Consider the following 23577-nt stretch of genomic DNA (forward strand, 5'->3'; position numbering starts at 1 on the left):
ATCTCTCTCTCTCTCTGCCTTTCCTACCTTTTTCCTTCTCCCACATAATCCCCCTCTTTGCAAAGATTGGCAATGAGAGAGGGATGAGAAAAGACAGATGTTTGGCACTCTTAGGAGAAAAAAAACAGCCTCAGTTATCTGAGTGGAAAAGCATAAACGTGTCATTCAGACTTCTGATGTTTAAGAATAGTCTTCATCTGCTCAGCATAATAATAACTGTGACTGGAAATGAGAAGCAACTGAACCGCTTTCATTGGCAAACATTTGTTCAATAATAATTCACAAATTTCTGACGTTATTTACTGCAACCGTGTTGCACATGCTGCTTACTGTATTTCTGCAGCAGGTTGTCAAAGCAGGTTGCACTAAATAGGAGACAAAAACAGAAGTCCGGTGGATTGGAGCAATTTGCACCCATTTAAGGTTTTTTCAGCTCTAGTGGTATTTATTTCAAAGTGATCTGACAGGAAAGTGGTCTATGAGAGAGGGAATGGCGAAGGGGCAAAGGTCAACGGGCTGGGACTCAAACCCAGGTAAGGACTGATGGCTCCGTATGAGTCATGTGCTTTGGTGTAAAAACAGAAAGCAAGAAAAGGATCATTTGTCTCTTAAAGCAACACATTTTACACTTTGATTTTACACTTGAATGTGGGGCTGTGACAATCGTACCAAATGCAACCAATGGGAAAATTCAAGTACCCAAACACTGTTCGACTGAAGGAGACGATTTATGGAAAAAATGATGCCAAACTAAAATTGTGAAAAAATGTCCAAATTCACACAGAAACAAAGATGGAACCCTAAATAACCCATTTAGACAGAATATCTGCAAAAATGTTGACCTGGGGGTTAGTATAACCTTAAGTAAAATTATCAACAAGGTTTTGGTAACACTGGGTATTAGAAAGTGTGTTTTCAAAGCTCTGTATGGCTGAGCTGAAGTTTTCCCTTCAGTCATCTCAGCTAAAATCTGAAGTGGCTGCTGGTTAAAATACCGAACACATATTCAGCTACCCTGAGCGGCGGAGTGAGGAGCAAAGGGAGCAATGAAGGTCTAATGTAGGCGGGGAAAAGAGGCAGGTCAGCCCTTGTTAACAAAGACTTCATTGATTCCAGGTTCCTAACCTCCTCGCCGAGCTTCATTTCTACTTTCTCTCTCATATCCATCTCTTCTTCCTTGCCGTCCTCTCTGTACATCCCCTTTGACAATGTTTAGTAATTTACATCTACAACAGTTCTGAGGATCTCACACATATTAGAGTCTACAGTGCTGCTTGAACGTTTGAGAACCACCCAGACATGGCCATTGTTTTCTAAAGAAAAATTATGAACATCCAAAGCTTAAATTGTAATGCGGACCTTCCAAATAAGGAACACAAGGAAAAAAAAATAAATACACATTTTCATTATTTATTCAACAAAAGTATTTGATCTGTCAAAATTAGAAAATCTGCCAAGAGCAAAAGTATGTGAACTCTTTCAGTTAGTACCTTGTGGCACCTCCTTTTGCAGCCATTACTTCAACTGAACATCTTTTGTAACCACAAACTAATGTCTCACATCTGCTTTTTGGGATTTTTGTCCACTCCTCCTTGCAGAACTCTGCCAGTTGAGAGAGGTTGGAGGGACATCCAGCATGTACTGCCCGCTTCAGATCTTGCCACAGCATTTCTATGGGATTTAGATCCGGACTTTGACTGGGCCAATCCAGAGTGTGAATCTTCTGTCTCTTAAGCCATTTTTTGGTACTTTTGCTGGAATGCTTTGGGTCATTGTCTTGTTGCATAATCCATTTCTGTCCCGGTTTCAACTCTGATGGCAGAAGATTCTGGTCAATAATTTGTTGATAGTCCTGGGAATTGATGCTTCCCTGGATCATATGGAGTCGTCCAGCAGGCCCAGACTTTCACATTTCCACCACCGTGCTTCACTGTAGGGAGGAGGTACTTCTCTGTAAATGCAGTGTTGACTTTTCTCCAAACATGGCACTTTTGATTGAGGCCAAATAATTCAATTTTGGACTCATCCATCCACAGAATGGACTTCCAGAAAACCTCTGGTTTGTCTAAGTGCTCTCTGGCAAACTTTAAACATGCAGCTTTGTTCTTTCTTGAGAGCAGAGGCTTCCTTCTAGCAACTCTCCCATCAATACCATGTCTTGATATTTCACCTGATTGTCAGCGTCTGGGATCAATGTACATATCTCTACAGAGAGGCCTGCAACTCTCTGGAGGTGATGCGTGGGTTGGCCTATACCTGCATTATTATTTTTCTGGTGGTTCTTTGTGTAAGTTTTGATGGCTGTCCACTTCTTTGCAGAGTTGTGGTGATGCCTAGTGCCCTCCATTTGTAAATGATTTGTCTTACAGTGGATGGATGAAGCTGGAATCTTTTGGTGATGGTCTTGTAGCTTTCCCCAGACTGATGGGTGTCACCACCTTCTTCCTGATGTCCTCAGATGACTCCTTTCCTCTCGGCATTATTGATCTGGTCTTTATGTCTTGGCACAACCAACCAAACCACTTTGGTCCTCTCCCTTTTAACCAGTGTGGCCCAAAACGTTTCCCAATGACGTCTCATTTGATTGGTCTGCAAGTAATCAGTAATAACTGATTACTTGAGCACTCAGATGTGCTTCACCTGAGTCTTTTACCTAGTTGACTTAACCAGTGCAGCTGTGGTTCATTTACTCTTGCAGATGCTCCGACTCCATTTTTCATTTAGTTTGCTTTCAACTTGCACAGTTTCCTCAAAACAAGTGAATGGAATTGATGAACATAAACCTGACATTTCATATGCAAAAACTGGTAATGAGAAGATAAGAAATTCATGGTAAAAATAAAGAAAAATCTAAACTAATCAACTGGTTCACAAACTTTCAAGCAGCACTGTACATTTATCTAGCTCAAGTGTTTTCATTTTGTTTTATTCTCTTTTCTGAGATCCACCATCCCACCTCCTTCATGTTCAGGTATCATTCAGCCTCTCCAGCACAAAGAATCCATTATCCTCTGCCTTTAGTGAAAATGTGTCTTTTCACATCAGTGTCTTTGTGCTGAACTCAGTTTTACCATTAATGTTTCTTTACATCCAGATAACAGATTTAAGGAAAGAGCGGCTATGATAAGAGTTAAGCTATGCTGTACAGGGATAAGAGTTATTGTGATAATGGTGTAAAAACAGAAAGAAAAGGATGATTTATCTCCAAAAGTGACAATGACTCAGCCCTGTTCCAGTTTTATGTTCAACTATCAGGTCAGACAACATCTGATTCCTGCAGTTCCATCCATATCACTGACATAAACACCGGATTCATGAATGGGATTATTGTGAGAGGACCACAGAATACCGCATGTTCGAAAGGAGGAGACAGATGCTACACAGCATTACCATCATCTGCAGCAGTAACTGGAGTACAACAAGCACAATGAACAAAATGGGCCATAATTACAGTATTACCGCAAGGATAATCACTGAGAAACAGGAGATTGAATAGTAGACAACAGGAGACAAAGGATGTGGAACAACAGAAACAAAAAACGGAGAATAGTTCAAAGCAAATATATGGCTGGAGTCTTTTTGCTCCAGTGCTGTGAGCTTCAACACGAAATCACTTGGATTCAGTGAAATGTTAAAGCCGAGCTGAACACACCCAGCTCCTGCATTTACTCCTGCATGCTCCGAAACAAATGCGTCGGCACCGCGCTGCAGAGTTCCTCCATTTTCTGCATGCCAACACCCTACTCTGATGTACAGCAGAGCTTTAAACCAGCCGACTTATCCCGCTTGGAACAAATCATCGGTGGATTCAGAATCCTGACGGAGCATCATGGTGGAGCGTATAAAAATAAAAACACTGAGGCTCGCAAAGGGTATATTTTAAAAGTATGTATAATTATGAAATATAATTAAATAAAAATAAAGGATAATCACTGACAAATGGCAATATTTCATAGATTAGCACTTGTCTTAGAAATGGCAGCAGAGATGTGTTACAGTGTCTGAACCTGATCAGACCCAACTAATTAACTTTAATTTTTGGCCTGAAACTGAAGTAAACCAAACATATTATTTTAAGTAAGAGTTTCCTACTTTTGTTTTTAGATCGTAAGCAGTGTAGCTTCTCGTTTGTAGCATTTGTTTAGCATCTTCCAGCTCTATTTTGTCGCTTGTTGTAATCAAAAGGCGAGTTGAGAGCAAATCTTCTGGATGTATGATTGACGGAGAGAGAACGGTCACTTACTGCATTTCTCAGGAACTGAAGTTATGGGTTTTTTTCCCCTCTAAAACACCAGATTTAACTATAAACTGTACCAAACTCATAAGCATGGATCATTACCACAGTGTTTCATTATAAAACAGCCTTTGAGGTTTGATGGTATCCTGCTAGAAAATGCTGAAATATAACTATGTGCATCTTATCTTGATCAGAGAAAACAAATGATTTAAAAATCACTTATGTTGACCAGAAAAACTGCAAAACAGACAAATAGTGAAAAACAATGCAAGACAAATTAGGGTTAGGCAGGTTTAGAATAAATTCTTGTGCTTCAGGCACAAAAATAGATCTAAATGAATTCAAACAATTCATGGTTTGAAATCCCCCATTACTTTTCTGTACAGCAGAAGGACACAGTATGCATGTGTGTATGCTCTATTATTAGCATGAAGAACATGCTTTCCAGGCTGAAGTGAACCATTTTCCATCCGAGACTGAATCCCCAGAGACTGAGGCAGAAAGTGCACTGTAGCTGTTCAGTAGCACATCTATCCATCTATCTATCCATCTGAAAGGTTAAGATTCAGACTTTATTAAAAAAACATTTTAGCTTATTTTCTTTAAGCATCACATTCAATAAAATGAGTTGAATGCCATCAGATGGATGAAAGCTTATTTTTCAGCAAATGGAGACCAAGTTGGCGCTTCACCAAATGTATATATTTCACCAAACGTTGGAAGATGGTAGCTGATGGCTTGACTAAAGGGAATGAATGCATCATCTATGCACAGGTCACAGCTAAGCTTGTCTTTATACAATCCCTGAATATGAAATGCATCTATTACTATGCTGATTGCACACTGTGATCTTTCAGTACCTCATTTAGATTGCCAATAAAATGCTGGAGGGAAATTAGAGTATGTTTCTGCGTTACAGAACTAAACAACCAAAGAGCACAGCGTGCAATGAACTCCAGCAGGAAACATATGAAGCAGAGGAATTGTGGCCTCTTGCTCTGTCCAACATTAAATTAGATCTCTCCCTCTTCAAAGAACAGGAGAACATCTCCCATGAATGATACTGCATGAAAAAAAACCTAAATAAAAAGAGACATTCCATCAGTTCCAACATGCTGAGCTACCATTTTACACATAAAGCTGAGATCCCACAACAACTATTAGCTCTACAGTTCTCTAATTAGTATGGCGTGGTGTTGCCATGAGTCCCAGAGGCCGGAGAGGTAAAGGCTTAATGAGCAGGCCAGAACCAAACCAAAGTAATTTAGAGGCCACACACACATCTGACTTTGATTTAGAAGTTTAAGGATGAAACTCCCAAGCAGTTTAGAAATTAAGCACAATGTTTGGTTCTGTTAATTGGAATTGCATTAGAATTTGCTACATGCCAGTTTTCATTTTTCTTCAACAATTTAAAATGCGAGTGTTTACTATAGTTGATCATAATTTCTGGACTAGGAGCCTCTACATTTTACTCTTTGAATGCTGTGATGCAGCTACTATTTGATTTTCTTACCAACGGGTTTCAAACGGCTGAACTGCTAGATGATGAAGAGAACAGCAACACTGAGGAAGATGACTTTAGTAGTTTCAGCACACAAGAGCAATATGAAGATGGTGATCAATGACTTTTCCTGGTGGACTTCTGTATTTTTTCTAAGCAGCTGTGTTGCAGGCACACCGGGTGCCGTTTAGATTCAGGTGTGCTCAGTAGTCCAGATTTGTTAAAACGAGAGATAAGCTGATCTAAAAAAAAATAGATACCTGTGGAAAAAAACAAGACGGTTCATCAGAAAAAACATTTGACTTGACATTTTCAAAGACCAAGTTGGTTCATTTTCCTTCTTTAATTTCACCTTTATTTTACCAGAATGAAAACCCAGTGAGATTAAACGCCTCTTTTTCAAAATAATCCTGGTCAAGAAGCAGCAAACATGAAAGTTGCACAGTTAAAAAAAAATTTTGCTTTTACATTTCACCACTTCCCCTCACAAGCACATTTAGGAGTTTGTATCCCTCTGTTAACCACTCCTTTAGTTCTTCTGAACTTTACAGCTAGCCTCCATATTACTCCTTATGATGCACACAAAAGCTTTAATATGCCATTATCCTGAAATGTATTTATACAAGTTTACTAAAGATCCCCAGGAAAGAGCAAATCAATTAGAGATTCTCTTAGCATTGTTTTATTTTTAAGTCTAAACTTCTCATTTCGGTGTAGTCAAAGACTTAAATCCGTCTAACTGTCAATATTAAAACATAAATCTATTAAATTCTGTTTGTAGTGAACAGGTAGATGTTTTATGCAAACAGAATGAGCTCAGTGCCCAGCAACTGAGAAGGTTTTGTAAGACGAATGATATTTTGTGGCTTGTGAAGGGGAAGAACTACCTCTGCAGGGAGACTTGCACCTGGAACACAGGAATGTTTCATTGATGGTAGGAAAAACCAGAGCAAATGTGACCTCTTTCCTTGGTTCCATAGTCACTGAAATATTTTAGACTTAGAGGCAAGACAGAATCCTTTTTCAAAGAGAGGTACTTTCTTTGTAGGGCAACATTTTCTCCTTCCACTGGTCTTGTTATTCTAAGCATTTTAAAAGCTTGGATTAACAAACTCATCTAGAATTAAAAAGAAAAAAAAGCCCAGGTGAGATCCTAATCAGTCAAGCAATTATGCACTACTGAAGTGGAACAAAAGGGATTCATGCTGTTCACTTTCTTTACAAATGAAAATCTCAAAAGTGTGGTGTGCATTTTTACTTAGCCCCACTTATTTGCGATTTTGTGGAACTGCTTTTTGCAGCTATTCCAGCTGCACATCTTTTGGGGTATGCTTCCACAAACTTTAACTACCAACTGAAATGGTGTCCCATTGTGTGTTAAACAGCAGTGAGATTTTGCATAGATCATTTTTGGAAAATGACTTTTTAAAAATCCATCCTCTCTGGAAAACGCTCGCGATCGTTTAACCGTTTCTGGCCTTCCAACATGTCAAATCCACACGGATGCGCAGTCTCCGTGTGGACAGGGCCCAAGTTTCAAACTAATAACTACTCCCATTGATAGACTCAACCGGTCTTAGTTCTTGACTTTGAATAGACCATTCCACAACATGTATATACTTTAAACTATTCCACTGCAGCTCTGGCCTTATGTTTAGGTGCATTACTCTGCTGGAAGTGAACCTCTGCTTCAGGTCTTCAGCAGTTTTTAAGTTTGGCTTTCCCTCAGCAATGGCTTCCAAAAAGCCTAAATCTGAGGAGTGAAAGGCTAATAATTGTTGTATGACAGGTTCTTCGAGCTGAGGATTACTGTAGCTCCTCCAGAGTTGCCATGGACCTTTTGGTTTCTTCCACTTCCTCGGTTGGCCAGTTTGGGCAGAAATGTCTTGACAGGTTTGTAGTTGTGTCAAACTCTTTTAGATGATGGATTGAACGGAGCTCAGTGAGATGTGGAAGCTTGAGATATTGTTTTCCAACTCCTGTATCTTCTGTCAATGTCAACTGTATTCATAAAGCACATTTTCAACAGATCGAACTGCAGAAAGTGCTCTGCATGGCAAATATCCATCTATATTCACTAATGTTTTCTAACAAACCTCAGAGGCTTTTGCAGATTAGCTGAGTTTATACTAAATGACATGCAGGTGGACTCTATTTACTGACCTTTGAAGGGAGTTGACTGCAACTCCCTTCAAATTTAAGAGCAAGAGTAAGAGTTCTATATAAATTAATACCACATGTTTTGGCAGAAACTTCAGTGATGTGACATAAAATTTACAGCGTTGGTTGATTTTCAGTACATAACAGAAGGGGAAGGAAAAAGAAAAAGGAATTTGAAGACGGCAGCCTGGCTGCATGCAGCTTGGCTGACAAAGACATTAACCAAGGTTACCGAGTCGTGAGCAAGCTTTTATACAGCACAGCTCATCGTTGTCAACTCAGACAGTACATGCACATTTGATCCTGCTTTATTAATTTATTTTCTTGCGCAATGCACCAGACAACGTATCCAGCAGGTCATGGAGTCAAAATGACCTAGATACAATACTTCCAACAGCATGTCAGAGCACAATCTTGTTCCAACTAGTATGACATACTTTTCATTTCATTTTTTTTTTTTAAGAATTTAAGCCTTTTTTTCTTCCACTAAACAATTAAGCACTATGTTGTGTTGGTCTGTGGCAGGAAATCAGGAATATGGAAAAATGTGTAAAAGTTGGTAGGAATAGTTTCTGAAAGTGTTTGTACTCTTAAAGATGGAGCCTTTGGTAAAAAAATAAATACATAAAACAATAAATTGGCAGTTCTGTTTCTTTCAAGGCCTTGTCCTCAGACCTGATCTGATTCTCCAGCTACCACATCTGCTGGTATGTAGACAGTTCATAGTCTATGTCTCTACCTTCTCACCCCACTTTAGGTTTGTTCTCATCACATTAACATTTTCATTGTTAGGTTTACATTATTTTAATCATTATTAGCATAGGGCTTCAATAATTTGAGTCTTTACTGTAAAACCTGGAGAGAAAAAATGTTAGAAATTGCAAAATTCAAAGAATCTGTTCCAAGAATTCAAATAAGCTCTAATTCCAATCTGACAGTCTCTACGCTTATAAAGCTGGTTGAGTAATACATTGAAAGTAAAAACAATAATGAGTAAAGTACAAAGACATGATGATCTCAATGGAAACATATCTGAATTAGTGAGAATATAGCAGGTTGTTGCTTGGCCTTAACATCCTGATTACCAGGTTCAGAAACTACATGCATGTTTCTCTGTGTGTCTCTTAGTTCATAAAAGCTTATTTAAAGCCATTCATTTAAGTCCCTTCATCAGGTTGAATCAACTGATTTATTTTTCAGCAAAAAAATGGGTTCATAAAACATTTGTTACCTTTACAACCAATTACTTTTTTTCCCCCCTTTTTTGGTGGAAACAATGGCTATAGAAAAAACATTCAGCTTAGTCCAACATTTACAACAATACATAGATGCAAAATTGTCAGATGCTTCAATTATGCTCAACTGACTGCTGAGCAACCCTCATTTCCTCTAACATGCACGCACACCCACACTGGTGCCAGAGTCCTTCACCAGAAACAGCTTTCTCTCAAGAGCTGCCTTCCAAAGACACTTGACAAGAACAGAAATTGGCAATTCATTCCCTTATAGCACTTGCTCATTTTTCTCCAACCCACCCCCCTTACTTTTTATTGATCACAATCACTTGTTCCCTGCACGTGTTCAAATCACTGAGTGGCTGCTTCCCCCCCCCTCCTCAACTCCAACAAGAATAGTGTAATCAAGGCAAACTGGCGCTAATCTTCCCTTTATCCACTGGGACATTTACAAAGACGCACAGAAAGAACAATTTCGGAAAAAGTGAACGGGACAGAAAGCAAAGTACGTTGAAAACAAATAGGCGATGTTACTATGAGTCCCAGATGGAGAGACGGTGATTGAATGTCAGTAAAACCCACCAACTTTTTGAGTGGTCTAGCCGCTGAATGGCGCCGATTCCTTCCCAGTTTTTATCATCCTCTTTCCAAATCTGAAAAAAATAACCAAAGGAAACACAATTCTTGATTAAAATTCAGAATTGACATGTATGATGTAAACATCTTCATGAATTGTTTAAAAGACTTCCTTGTATTGATACAGTTATTCTGTTAGGGGGAGAACTAGATCTTGCAGTTCAATACTAAAACCCCATGATATTCTGAATTTCCCCTCTGGGGGACAATAAAGGAAATTCCTATTTTATAATTTCTAAAACTCAGTGTACTACACAGTAGCTGTTAAACATGCGATGCCATGTGGTAAAATAAGTGTTTACTATTATGTACATATGTGGTTTAAGCTTTGGGTTATGTATTTATGTTTTAAACTTTCATTTTGAAATAAGACAGGAAGTGTGGCTTGCAGGTTAGCCTGGTTGACAGCAACACTGCTCAGTTCTCTTAGCAATGAAAAACCCAACAATCCATCCATTTTCTGAACCTGCTTATTCCAGCAGGGTCTGGTTCCCATCCAGCAGTCATTAAGCTCAAGGTACACCATGGACCGGTACGTAGGTCCATCTCAGAACAGGGACAAAACAAAAGAAAAACAAAAAAACGTATATCCACATACTAATACTGAATGGAAACTTGAAGTACCCAATTAACCTAGCAGTTATGTTTTTGGACTATGGGAAGCAGCTACTCAGAGTAGAACGAACTGAATCATTCAACACTGAATTGAGGTTTTTTAAAAAGCACTGATTGAAATTTCTGTAGGCTACATTTAGCTTATTAAAACGAAAACATTTTCAGTTCAAAACAACCCAAAGGTTGGTCTCACTGATCCACTGAGATGTTCTCGAAACTATTAAACCTGTAAGGATGCAGGAAGAATCGCAAAGTCCCTTCCAATATGACTTTTCACTTGCAAGCCTATTTCATGCTGTGAAGGTTTCTTAATTCAAAATAATCTCCAAAAATTGGGCAGGGCAGAAAAAAGGGAAAATTATATCATTATCTGAGCTGGCACCACTGAAAACCGTTTTATCGTAGACATGTTTAGCCTAATTTCTGTTTTATTGACTTGATCAAAGTTTGGTATGCTAGCAATAAAGCCTTCATTGATAACTCGTTCATACTTTAGATTAAAAGAAAAAACCATCATGGTGTCTCAGTACTCAATTTTGTTTCTAAGCGAATCCATCTACAGAAGGTAGCTGGAGCTAAATAATCATTTTCTTTTTACAGCAGCACCATATTCTTCTCTTTCCCCATATTCTGTTATGTTACTTTATCTAAGATCAGTTCGTAGTTTTCAGCTGCAGTCTAGTTTATGATGACAAAAGGAAAACATGCTTTCAGAGATATTTGCAAACATAAAACATGTGATTTGAAGATGATAGTAAGTATATGCATTTATGGTTTAATACTTTGCTGAAGACCCTTGAGAACTAATAATACTTTCAAGTTTTCTTAGGGATGTCTTCATAAGGTTGTGGATGTTGGAAAAAAAAAACAACTAAATGCTAGTGGCCTAATTACTAATGATAAACACAGTCTGTGTAGGCGCAATATAAGCTCAGCTGTTCAGAGAAGGACAATGAACATAGAAAACAGTTCAAAGAGAAAGTTTTAGAGAGTTTGAAGGCAAGGTTAGATTTTGTAACATCGCCTCAATCTTTGAACATCAGAGTTCTGGCTAATCCATCATCTGAAAATGGAAAAACCAATGAAGATTTACCCAGACATGGCTGTCCACCTTAATCGACAAGCTGAGAAAGAAATTGATCAGAGAATCAGACAGGAAGCTAATGGTGACACAACACAGCACAAATATGGCTGTTATGGAAGAGAAGCAAGAACAACATTGTTTTTTGTAATCCTGCTTGCAGTTTCCTGCAGCCAAAAAGAGTTCTTTTGTTAAGATAAGAACTGAACTTTGTTGCTTGCATGTAATGCACCTTGAATGCTGAAAAACTACTGAAGCTAATCATCCCGAACAGACCAACTCCACTGTGAAACATGGCCGTGGCAGCTTCATGGGGTGGGACGTTTGCTCTTGAACAACGAGAAGTTGGTCAGAGCTGATGGGAAGATGGATGAAGACAAATACAGTTATGGAAGAAAACCTGTTAGGAGCAGCAAAAGACTCCAGACTTGGATGGAGCTTCATCTTCTATTGTGTTAGAATGTTCTAGTCAAAGTCCAGACATAAAGATTAATGCTGATGTTTACAGGCGCTCCTCAACCAGTCTGATTCATCTGGAACTATTTTATAAAAGAAACAATGATTGACAAAAACTTCTCAGGCAAAACCGGTAGAGACAAATCTAACAAATTTTGTAATAGATGGGAAATAATTATAAAATATTTTAAGGGTTGAATACAGATATTTATGTGTAAAGTAAAAGCATGTACCATTTACCTTCCCCTTTATTAAATATATATGTATATCTGAGAGCTCATTCAGTTAGGAGTTAATACTCCAGGTCTCTAAGGGTTCAGGTGTGATGAGTCTTACTCTTTAAGAAGGCATCCAGAAGACTTTATCACTGCCGTCTTCTGAACATCTTACCCAGGTTTATCTGCTAAATCAACCAAGCTGAGCAGTTTCTCAGCCCGTCACAGGTAGTGACAGTCGTTACTGAGCTAGGTATATTTTAGGGGCTCAGACCCAAGCCCCAGGGGGTATTCTCTCCACAAACTTTACTTTAAAGCAACTTGGAAAAACTCCAAAAAGTATCTTAAGACAAGAACCCAGTCTCACCTCTACAGCCAAAGAATCAAAAGGATGCTTAAAAAAAAGTGTCAAGTCTTACTTCTGCTGTATGTTCATTTGGGTAAAAATTTAATGCCAAGTTCAGGAGGAGGAACATACAGCGCAGAATTCAGCAAATATTATATAATCATGTAAAAATTTCTGCAAGGGTTTGACATTTTCTTATCTAATGACTAGGTGTGAGAGAAAACTCTTGAATCTCCAGAGAACCAAACTCTTTTCTGTCATATGTTTGTTCCATTTTCCCCCCTTTGTGTTGTTCTATAACATCCCAATAATACACTGAAGTCTGCTGAAACGTGACAAAATGCAAATAAAACCCTTTGCAAAAAGGGTTTTTTTACATCTTGAATTCTTTCTACACTCAAGTCATTGAAGTTTTTTTCTTTTTCCAGAATTCCTAAAAATATCCATTTCCCATAATTCCATGTGTTTGGGAAACTGAAGGTCTGTCGAGATTAAAACACTTTGTGTTCATGTCTACTTGTAATCTTTAATCTGGCCAAAAATAAATTGATTTTCAGCAAGAGAAACACTTTGTTGACGAAAGCAATTCTTCAGTTCTCTATGAAGCATATTATACAAATATAGTTTTTTTCTGTCAAAGTCCCTTACTTTTTCATTTCATGTGCTGAATTTCTTAATTTCTGAAGTGTTGCAGGCCATCACAGAAGCAGCCAGTACCTATCAAACCTCAGGGGGAGTACTTTGTTTGTCAGTATCTTTTTGTCACAACAATTTGGCCCTGAAGTGTGATGACAGCTTGAACCAGGGGGTGTCAGCAGCTAAATTTTAGCCCCTTAGTCCAGTGGAGCATAGCAGAACACTTCTTTAGTTTTCATGGATGGATAGCTGGATGGAAGCAAAGATAACATCCCAGCAGGGTTTCTTCTTGTTCAAGGCTTTCAGCATGTTACTAATCTCCCTAAAATTTTGAAATGCCCCTCTCCCACCCAACCCGGCCTCTGGTTTCTTTTGACACAAAACGTTTCAGTTCTAGTGGCTTTTGTTGTACATTTTCATATGCTGCTCTAAAGCAGGACCTTTTGCAAAACGGTGCCACATAGCAAACCCTGTAAGTAGTATAAGAATTTATTTGCAATGGAACTGATTCGAGCGTAGAATATTTCAAGTATGAATTGACCCATTTTGCATTTTTCCTTTCATTTCCTTATCCACCATTAACCGCATTTTTTTCTTCATTTGCAGCTGTTACACATTTAAATAATCATTTGGCACTATTGGGATTTCTTGTCGGATATACATCTTCAAAAAGATTGAGAAAAATGCTGAAGAATAAAATAAAATGTCAAAGAAGAAAAAAGTGAAAGAAAAGATGGACAGCGTTTTAAAACTCAGGCGGCAGATCACGGTCTGATGCAGAGGTCGTATTTGGCCACAAGTGTCCGATCATTTCACTTCTCGTAGAACAGAAATGTGAGCCAAGTGAATGCATGTCAAATGATTCATGGTGTAATAACCTTCTTTATTTTTTAAATAGCAATTAAATCTTGGTGCTTTTTTTGTTTTTTTATACTCAACTGTCCCTGTGAGTATTGCAACTAAAAAACGTAACATCAATTCTTTAAATGCTAATTTGTGTCATTAAATACTACTGTATTTTTGCTCCTAAATAACTGCAATTCATTTATAGAACCATATGGTGACGGATCCATTAGGTTCTCCATGTTGTGACAGCATCTTTGCTGGGATCTTTTATAATTTTAAGGTCAGGTGTTCATTAAAGCTCCACCTAGCCTTACAAAGAAACTTTTTCCTGCTGTCGTCTGCTGATGGCAGAGACAAAGCTGGCAGGCATCAGTCTTGTGGTCACATAAATGCTCTATTTAAGAAAATCTAGATTTTACCTCAGCCATTACAATAAACCTTCTGCAGAATTAATACAATGGGTCTGTGACAATGCACTCTCAGCATTACCCTGACCATCAAACAGCTAGAAATAGAACATTGGGTTCTTATTTCCATCTAGAAACCAAAATACTTGTTTATTTTCCTGTTCATGTGTACAATGTTCTTAAAGCTCACAAGATGCAAGTGTTTCAGTAAATTATTGAATATTGTTGCAATTTTGATCAGCAGAGAACAGAAAGTGGCACCTAATAAACGCTAATGCACAAGAGCTGTGTAAATATGCTGGGAGTCACTCCAACAGGAAGTGAGTTCAAAACATATTTATGTTAATACATGTCTTTCATCCTCAAGAGGTCAGATGACCAATAGGTATAACTTAAAATGAATTCATAAACCAAATTAAAAAAAATGTTGCAGCGATGTCTTGCAAAAGTATCTGTCAACATGTATGCCGTTACATCCCAATACTTTTCTCATTAAGTATAATGAGAAATAAATAATTACCACAAGCCTTACATTTTGCTTTCTTTCACATTTAGATTTACATAAAATTTATTTTTAGAGAACTTAATACATGTGGCGACATAAGAAAGTTTCAACAACCTAGATCAAACAACTCAAGTAATTAAAAAAAATAAATAAAAATTGAATAATCTGATCTGCAATCTCTTGAACTGTTGGACAGAAGGAGAAGAAACGAGGATCTCTGGCAGCAATTCTTACAGTTGTAGAGATCAAAGGGTTTTATCTGTACAGCTAAATGCATTTTTATACACTAACAATTTAAGAAAACAATATAGTTCATTTTTATTTGTTAAAACTTTTTTCCAACTGACCATATTTACATCTGGTTTCATTTTTTTTTTCTTTGCAAACTTATTTAACCAAATTTTTTTTTAAGTCAAACTTCCTTTTAAAAATTCCTTAATGACTTCTCTGGCTGTGCTTGAAAAAACAAATATGGAGTAGGAAAGACAACTACAATTGAAATAACCTGAACTGGAAAAGGATATACAACTGATGTATTGACAATATGTTCATTTCCACATGGTGTTGTGGAAACCTGCTGTATGAAGAGCAAGTTTGGCAAAGTGAACGAAATCAAAATCAGCAACCCCACCTGCAGCTTTGTGCATTCAGACATGGCCTGAAGGCAACTGCTCCAGCCATTCGAACACCCACCACCAACAACAACACACAAAAAGGACTTTGCTTCACAGAGACGGCAGAGGAGATCTTTACTACAGGCTGTTTGCTGCACTAGCTGAGGAAAGAAATCGTTGCACTTGTGCAATTCAAAAAGATCAGCACCTCAGAGACTTTATATCTTTCAAAAGTTCAGCTTTTGAAGACCCCATGTTTTTACCTCCCTTCTTGTTAAGATTTTGAGCCAGACTGTAGAAACCGAGATATACATACTTAAAAGTTAGCCTGCAAAAAAAAAAAAAAAAAAAAAAAAAAAGTGCATAAAAACACTTTCTGATTCCAAAACAAAATAAGTTAATTGCAAACTCAGAGAAGTGGTCTTGATATTGCCAGATGATGCACATGGGTACAAATGGTTGTATTTGCAAAATCCAAGTATTTTTTTCAAAAATATTTCTGTTTTGAAAAGAAAGAAAATAATTCTTCCTTAATTGGTAGTTGTGCCGATTTATTTTTTCATATTTTAATTACTGAAAATACCAAAATGTACATGCATTACATAATTACTTAGTAACCAAATTGGCTTTTTACCAAATCCCATTTTATTCTTACTTGATAGATCATTGCTTCTTCACTTTGACTTGCATAAAACACTGAAGTAATACTACTCTTAGTAGATTATGATTTTCATCTATTCATATCTTATGTTACATGAATAAAATAAAAAAAAAACTGGACCAAAATGCAGACAAGAGCTGAAGCAGACCATTGTGGAGATTTAATAATGAAAATAATAAAGTTGGCACAAGGAGAACAGGACATGCAGCACATGCCCTGTTCTCAGACAGAGAGGAAGATTCAGTGAAGAACAATAAAAACAGTGAGGGAAAGATGGAGAATGATACAGAAATGAACAGCTGTGGAAGAGAGCAGATATGCAGACTGAGAGAAGTTGAATAATTAACATCAAGGAAGCTGACCCAGACAAGGAAACTACAAGCCAAGTGAAAAAGTACAACATATAAGAAAACCAAGTTCAAATGCACAAAGAACAAACCGCAAGAATAAGTTTGGAAACTAAACAAAGAATGATACAACATGGCGTCACCCTTTTAACAATAATGACCAGATATTCTAACAGGGACGCGTAAGGATTTGAGAGCCACAGCTTATACATACTGTAAAAATACTCATATTATAATGGATATACCATTATAATATATTCCGACAAACTTCAACTGCTGTGTTTTGCATTATGATGGCTGGACCAATAAACAGGTTAGTATAGATATGATCGATAACAGAAAAACTTACAGGACAAAGGCAGCAACACAGCAGGGGAGAAGGAATCGGACAGAGGCCACAAACAACACAGACAATAATGGAGGAGTCAGTGGGGTACAATGTAAACTGGAGGGAGAGGAGAGGGACTAATCAGAGGTAAGTAGAGGCAGCTGGGGAAGAGAGAAGGGAGGAAGAAATTAAGAGATGTAAACCACCTGGTAAACTAAGGATGGGAGAAAGCTGAGACAACCGTAGGGAAAAACTATGAAAAAACAAACAGCAAACAAAGCAGAGGAAAGACGTTGAAAGGACAAAAACATGAGGAAAAAGTGAACTAACACATGAGATAAACAAAAATGGAAAGATCTAGAAAAACAACCAAAGAAATTATCCAAACAGGAACCAAAGGACAAACATCTATGGATAACTTCATCTGAATTTTTGCAATTATAACATTGCATAGACTTCCACGAATTTAACATTTTTGCTCTTTTCATGGAAACAACTGGAGTCCTAAGACATTGGCTGGTGTCTGCTCAGGTTGTCGGCCTGCAATCAGCTTATCTAACGTAAAAGCCAATTTTCCAACTACAGTTTTGAACAGTGCTATTTACAATGCTTGGTGGGGATTCATTCATTTCTACACCAATACTGTTTGAGATTTTGGCAACCAGAAATATTTCTAAATAACTTAATCTGTGCTTGTTGCAAGCACAGATTATATGAAGCAATCTCCTTTAAGCCTGCTGACTGGCTGTGCACGATCAATCAATCAATTAATCAAGTTTATTTGTATATCACATTTTCAACAAAAAGGCAGTTAAAAGTGTTTTACATCATAAAAACACAAAATAATAAAATCATAAAAAGATCCTCCAGGTTATGGAGGGGGAGCACTGCACAGAATATGAGATAATGTTAATTCTCTAGTAAAATAACATACAACACAATCTTAGAATGCATTTTTGTTACTCTGATCTTACTGTGTTTTATTTTACACATGAATCAAACACAGAAGCCATGAGCGGATTGAGCTAATCTCTCACAGATGGAAACATACAGATTTTGTAAATGTATGAATGCAGCTGATGCTGTGTTTCGGTTTACACTAGTATACTATGCTGACATTTGTTACGTTGAAGTTTCTCATCCAAAGCAGCTTACAAACAATGCAGTTAATATCAAAGCTGATCAGCGCTTTGAAAGATTAGTGACATGAAATTGATGGAAGTAGCAAAGACAAATACAGCAACAGAGTGGGCAAAAAAACTGAATCATGAGTCTCTGTGTTCATTCAGTCGCTAATTTTGTTTTGTAGAAAACATAATTAACCAAAAAGACACAAAACTAAGCACTGTTTTGCAATGGCACAGCTTTTTATGTCAAGGATAGTTAAAATTGGTAGATGACACTACTGATGCTAAGGATCTGCTGCAGTTTACGGATTCAGTAGAAACACAATGAGAACAACTGTCTATTACAAGAAGGGAAAGAGGTAAATCAATACAGAACAGCCGAAGATGTTGGTTGATCCCAGTCCATAATCTGGAGAAAGTCCAATCAAAATAGAAAATGTTGCAAAAAGGAAAACATTCAGGTGCAGCGAGGAAGACATCAAAGCATCAGGACACAAAACTCAAAGCAATCGATCTTAAAAATAGAAAATGCACAACAAAAGAAAAGAAAGACAAATGGGCAGAAATAGGAGTCCACATTGGGGAGTAAAAGAAATCAGCTGGGATACAGAGAAGAAATAATATCTAACCAAAAGAAAAAAAAAGGTTTGAGTGGGCTAAAGACAAGCAGTCATGGATGGTGGATAACTGCAAGAATTGCACTAGCAACATAGATGAAACTGACCTTTACTTGATGCCATGCAATGAAATATGTAAAGATGTTTACAGTTATTGATAATATGAGTTCTGTGTTTCTGTCCAAGCAGCACAGCAGTTGGATGTATACCTCTACAGTGAATGCAGGGCTGAACATCGATATCTTACACACTTTTGTAATTCTATCAATTGAAAGTTTATCCCCCAAATAATTGCAGCAAACAAGAAAAGCAGAGAACCTTCAATGAAGCACTCTGTTTTTGCTTTTTTGTTTCTGATTCCACTTTTTTGTTTTTCCCTAATTCAAGGATTCCATCCATTTTTTTATATTACCTGATCAGTGGAAACATGTCTTCAATTACAACAATGTCATTGCATTTCCTCAGATATATTTTTACAAAGCCAGAATGTTATTTCTGTGATTTTCTGTTTTTCCCAAGTAGCAAAACAACTGATTGAACATTCTCCAAGTGTATTGATTTAATATTTTTGCCAAGGGCTGTATGCTGGTCTTTGTGTGAATGCATGTGTATTCTAACTTCAGGCTATGATCACAGATAACCCTTCTCAGCGTCTGCTCACTGGATCTTTTTGAGCACATTTTAATCTGTGTCCAAGTGCTGAAACCAGATTCTTCCCTTCAAACTACAGGCGCCTCAGATAGTGACAGAGAGCCAACACACACAGCAAGCCCCAAAGGATCTTGGACAAAGAATGCACAGGCATATTCACACACACACACACACACACACACACACACACACACACACACACACACACGCACACACGCGCACGCACACACACGCACACACACACACGCACACACACACGCGGACGCACACACACCATACAATATTCCACATAGACAAACGAGTCACATGAAGATATATGAGTATACTCTGTAATGCATAGCTGTAAAATCTCTAACCTCTGCTAACGCTAACCTCATTAGGAAGATGAAGGATTTTCAGCATGCTGCATCCGGACAGAGGAAGTTTGGTCTCTTCTTTCTATTTTTGTGTACTTAACAATCACCTCACCTTCTAAGAAGAAACATTTAATGCTCTTTATACAATCAATGCCATCAAACACACTTGGTCCAAACATGCACCCACAAATGTGAACGTGCTAATGAGGCATCGAGGATAGTTTCTTTAAACCACCTTCCGAGGCGACCTGAGAGACTTGAGTCTGCATGAGTTTGGCAGCCTGGTTCCAATCCATTAAAGGACACATCTGAAGACTTTTTTGTGATATCAGTGAATATCTGAACTCTGTACAGGTTAGTGAATTTCATTGCTATAGTTTATTTTTGATCACCCAAAACTGTTTTACTGCATTGCCGGGTTTTGGTCCACAGATGTTATATCTGCTACAAAGAATATGTGTTTAACTGCACATGAAGCCGCAATCTGCGATCTAGACATTTTTAATGTAATTGGTCAAATAAATATTGGCCTGGTTGTTCGGGAAAAAATATCATGTCTGCTGCTATATCTATCACATTAAGCATTTGACATGCCGAGGTCAGTAAATCTTCGTCAGCGCAGAGGGAGAATATCCATGGCATAGAATGATATCAGGCAACATTATAGAATCAATGTAGCACCATTTCTGTAGTGGGCCTCTAGCTGTCAGTGCTAATGCCAGTTTCTTTACAATTACAAGACATAGTTGTCAAATTCCCTGTTTTGGCTGGGAAACTACCGTGTTTTACCAATTTTTCCCATAATCGTCTGTATCAGTTTTTTCCAGTAAATCTCTGGCATCATGATACAACAATAAAAACATTCCTCTGAGTCTTCAAACTGAACTGAGACCTCCCACTTGTTGTAACAGGACAACAGGAGCAAACCCAGCAAAATAAAGATGGATGTGATGAAAGAGAAGGCATTCCTGCCAAAACAAAGACACGTCATGTAATATTTTTGAAACATTTGGCAGCAAATTTACTTTCATAAAGAGGAGCAGAATGAGACACAGTCGTGCATTCTGAAAGATTTGTAACTGTAATTTAGTGTCTTCCAAAGGGGAAGGAACAATTAGAAATACGACTGAGGTTATAAATGCAGATTAAAATGTCAGTTCTGTGTGCCAAAAACAATATTGATTTCACCTTGTGTGAGGATTTCAAAAAGTGTAGAAGGTAAGTTGAGTCAAATTAAATATGAGTATTGTGTATGTATATTAGATAATGTCCCGTAAGGATATTATAGGCTAATTGTTAGCTAATGTTAAGCACCAGGTTCCCACTCAACAGGTGCCACAGCAGCAGAGCTAGAAAACAAGTTGACCAAAACATGCTGATCTGAGCCATTTTCACCAAAGTGTGACAAATCAAACACAAAAACAAAGAATTTGTCATCCTGACTAGATTCTACGATGAGGGTCTGAGGGTCACTACGAGTTTCATGGAGATGCCTATGCAATGTAGGAAGTGCTTTAAATCAGTATGAAAAACCAAGTGAAGCACTAAAGTTGCAGAACTGAAATACTGTTGACATGCAGCATTTAATTGTAAATGTAAAATAAGTAGATGTGGTTCAATTTCTGTTTTGTTTTCTTTTATGCTCTGTTAGCGTAGGAATGTCCGCAGTATTTCAAAGTCGACAGAGGTAGGCCTATCAGATTCTTATCACCTAATTGTAGTTTGTAAGAGGTTGACAAGTGGTCATTTTAAATTCCTTGAACACCTGTCAGAAATGTAAGGGATCCTGGAGCTCGGTTGTGGTCGGTGGGATGGCTCGCAGCAGAAAAGTTCACTCATTTTCAAATCCAAAACTTGACAGGTATGATTTGTGGCAGCATTTAAGTAGGTAGTAAGTAAAATGTATTTATAAGGAGCCTATCATAGATATCATAATGTCAAAGTGTTTCATAATGATACAAACATAAAAACAAGAACATATTTCAAAACAAATGTAGGAGTCTGGTTAAAATCCTGTTGGTATAGAAATAGTTTTCACTGCTTCTTCAAATAATCAGTGGAGTTCATGTAGCGGCAAAGAGCTTTAAAATGAGTCCATAATCTCACTAACAACCTCTAGTCAGATTATCTCAAAGTCAGAGAGGAGCACTAAGACTCCAGTAGGTTGAGAATATATTCAGGAGCAGGAATGAAGTGACCTGAACATCAGGAACGATATTTTAAACTCCATCCTATAAGATGCAAGGAGCCAGTGGAGGAGGCCAGGACAGGAGAAATGTGTTCTCTTCAATTTGTCTTTGTTAGGAGTCTTACTGCCGCAGTGTGGACTAACTGGAGTTCATATCAAGTATAAAAGATATATGCAGCAGGGCAGATATGAAGTAGTGTGATGAAGGTATAAGTACATCAATTACTAGTAAAGGAATGATGGGATGTAGGTATTTAACAGCCTCATTTCTGACAGGCTACCTTTCTGCATCCCACAAAAATTTGTCAGTCTGTATCAGAACAGAGGTAGACGAAGACAAGAAGCTCATCCTACTTTCAGTGAGCCTCCCTATGCAGGTGCTTTGCCCCACACATCTGAGCCAGACACTCTCACACAGGTACTGTACTTCCACGCAGAAAACTAAAACTTACTCACATACACACTTTCACAAACACGGCGTCAGCAAACTGAAGAAATCATAAATAAGTGATGTTGCTCAGTAATGGAATAGTGTGCAGTTGTTGTGGGAGCAAGGGATGTGCTGTCATGACAACCTCAAGGATCACATAAGGTCAGCCGCAGCTGTTGCTTTGCCACCATCGCAGCCACTTCTTCACTGTGTGAAAGTGAAGTAGAGTCTGGATCTTACAGTCTGCACGCACGATGTGTGTAGGCCAGAAAAATATGCCAAACCTGGAGCAATGCACAACAATACACAAAAAGAAAGGAAAGACTCCTTCAACCTGGTCTCTGCTTCAGGTTTGACAAGGGGAATGCCCAGGTCTAGTATTTGTCTGTGTGGGGCTCTTCTGGAATAAATTTTGCTTGATAAGCCTCTCAAAGCTGCGGTTCTACCTGTAGAAGTTTTCCCAATGATTGTAAATCCTGACCCAGAGTGAGAGACTGTTAAAGGTTAAGGAAGCCTTTGTATGTGCTTTGGGTTATTTAGCTGATTAGGGTGTGAAAGCCAAGAGTTTTAACAGGATTCTAATTTTTTGAGACACTGACTTTTGGGTTTTCATCATCTGTAAGTGATAATCATGCAAATTAAAAGAATCAAAGGCTTTGAAGAAATCTCTCTATATCTGATAATTCTATATAATGACTTTCACTTTCTGAGATGACTGGCAAGAGCAAAGCTGCTCTTTTATGCAACCTTCTCTTTTTTTTAAATCTACAAGCATTATTTTGCTGGGGCTTCGTCTTCTGACATGCAGAACATAATTATGGAAACCAAATCTGCCACAGGAACAAACAGCAACACTGTCTTAAATAGCAAATTAACTGTATAAAGCAAGCATGTCAACAGTCAATATACTAGACTGTTTTTAAGGAGTCCAGATGGAATATTATTCGCAGCATGATGCATATTCTTTACATCTGTTATAGGTTTTTGGAACATTGTGAGGAAACACATAATTACATATAAATTACAGCAGAGATCATTTGGCTATGGAAGCAAACCAACCATGACGCCCATCCCTTCCCAGCCTCCACTGTCTTTGTATTCTGTTTCATACCTGGAACATTTTCTGACTGATGTCTGTACGGCTGCAGCTCTGCTGTGGTAAAACAACACAGGCATACTTTGGAGACTGAACAAAGTGAAGAAAATTCCACATTTAAACCTCAGGAAAAAACTAATTACAGAGGAACTCTATTCTAACTTCAAGATAAAACAACAGTTGGAGTGGAAAAGTTAGATCTTTTGATTATTATTTCTAACTTATTTGACCAATGGTTCACTTTGGTCAAACTAACTCTTTCCATTAGCTTTTATCAACAACC

General features: G+C 37.9%; 2 protein-coding genes across 2 annotated transcripts in view; one reads left to right on the forward strand and one right to left on the reverse strand.

Moving 5' to 3' along the window:
• The window catches only part of tenm3 (teneurin transmembrane protein 3), a 248719-nt gene extending 231584 nt beyond the window's left edge, over positions 1 to 17135 (reverse strand). The window contains exons 1-2 of the mRNA XM_088006070.1: positions 16851 to 17135; positions 9723 to 9789 (exon numbers count right to left, since the gene is read on the reverse strand). The gene's annotated coding sequence lies outside the window, so the exon portion shown is untranslated. The remainder of the gene's footprint in view (positions 1 to 9722; positions 9790 to 16850) is intronic.
• LOC148161199 (uncharacterized) lies at positions 491 to 21142 on the forward strand. Its single transcript, XM_088007603.1, is given in 7 exon segments — positions 491 to 533; positions 20492 to 20554; positions 20557 to 20722; positions 20724 to 20830; positions 20892 to 20996; positions 20999 to 21074; positions 21076 to 21142. Coding segments are annotated over 7 exon segments (627 nt in total).
• The last annotated feature ends 2435 nt before the right edge of the window (positions 21143 to 23577 follow it).

The sequence above is a fragment of the Poecilia mexicana genome, unplaced genomic scaffold (assembly GCF_051168715.1).
Source record: "Poecilia mexicana isolate PSO_F unplaced genomic scaffold, ASM5116871v1 scaffold_1, whole genome shotgun sequence".
Lineage (NCBI taxonomy): Eukaryota > Metazoa > Chordata > Actinopteri > Cyprinodontiformes > Poeciliidae > Poecilia > Poecilia mexicana.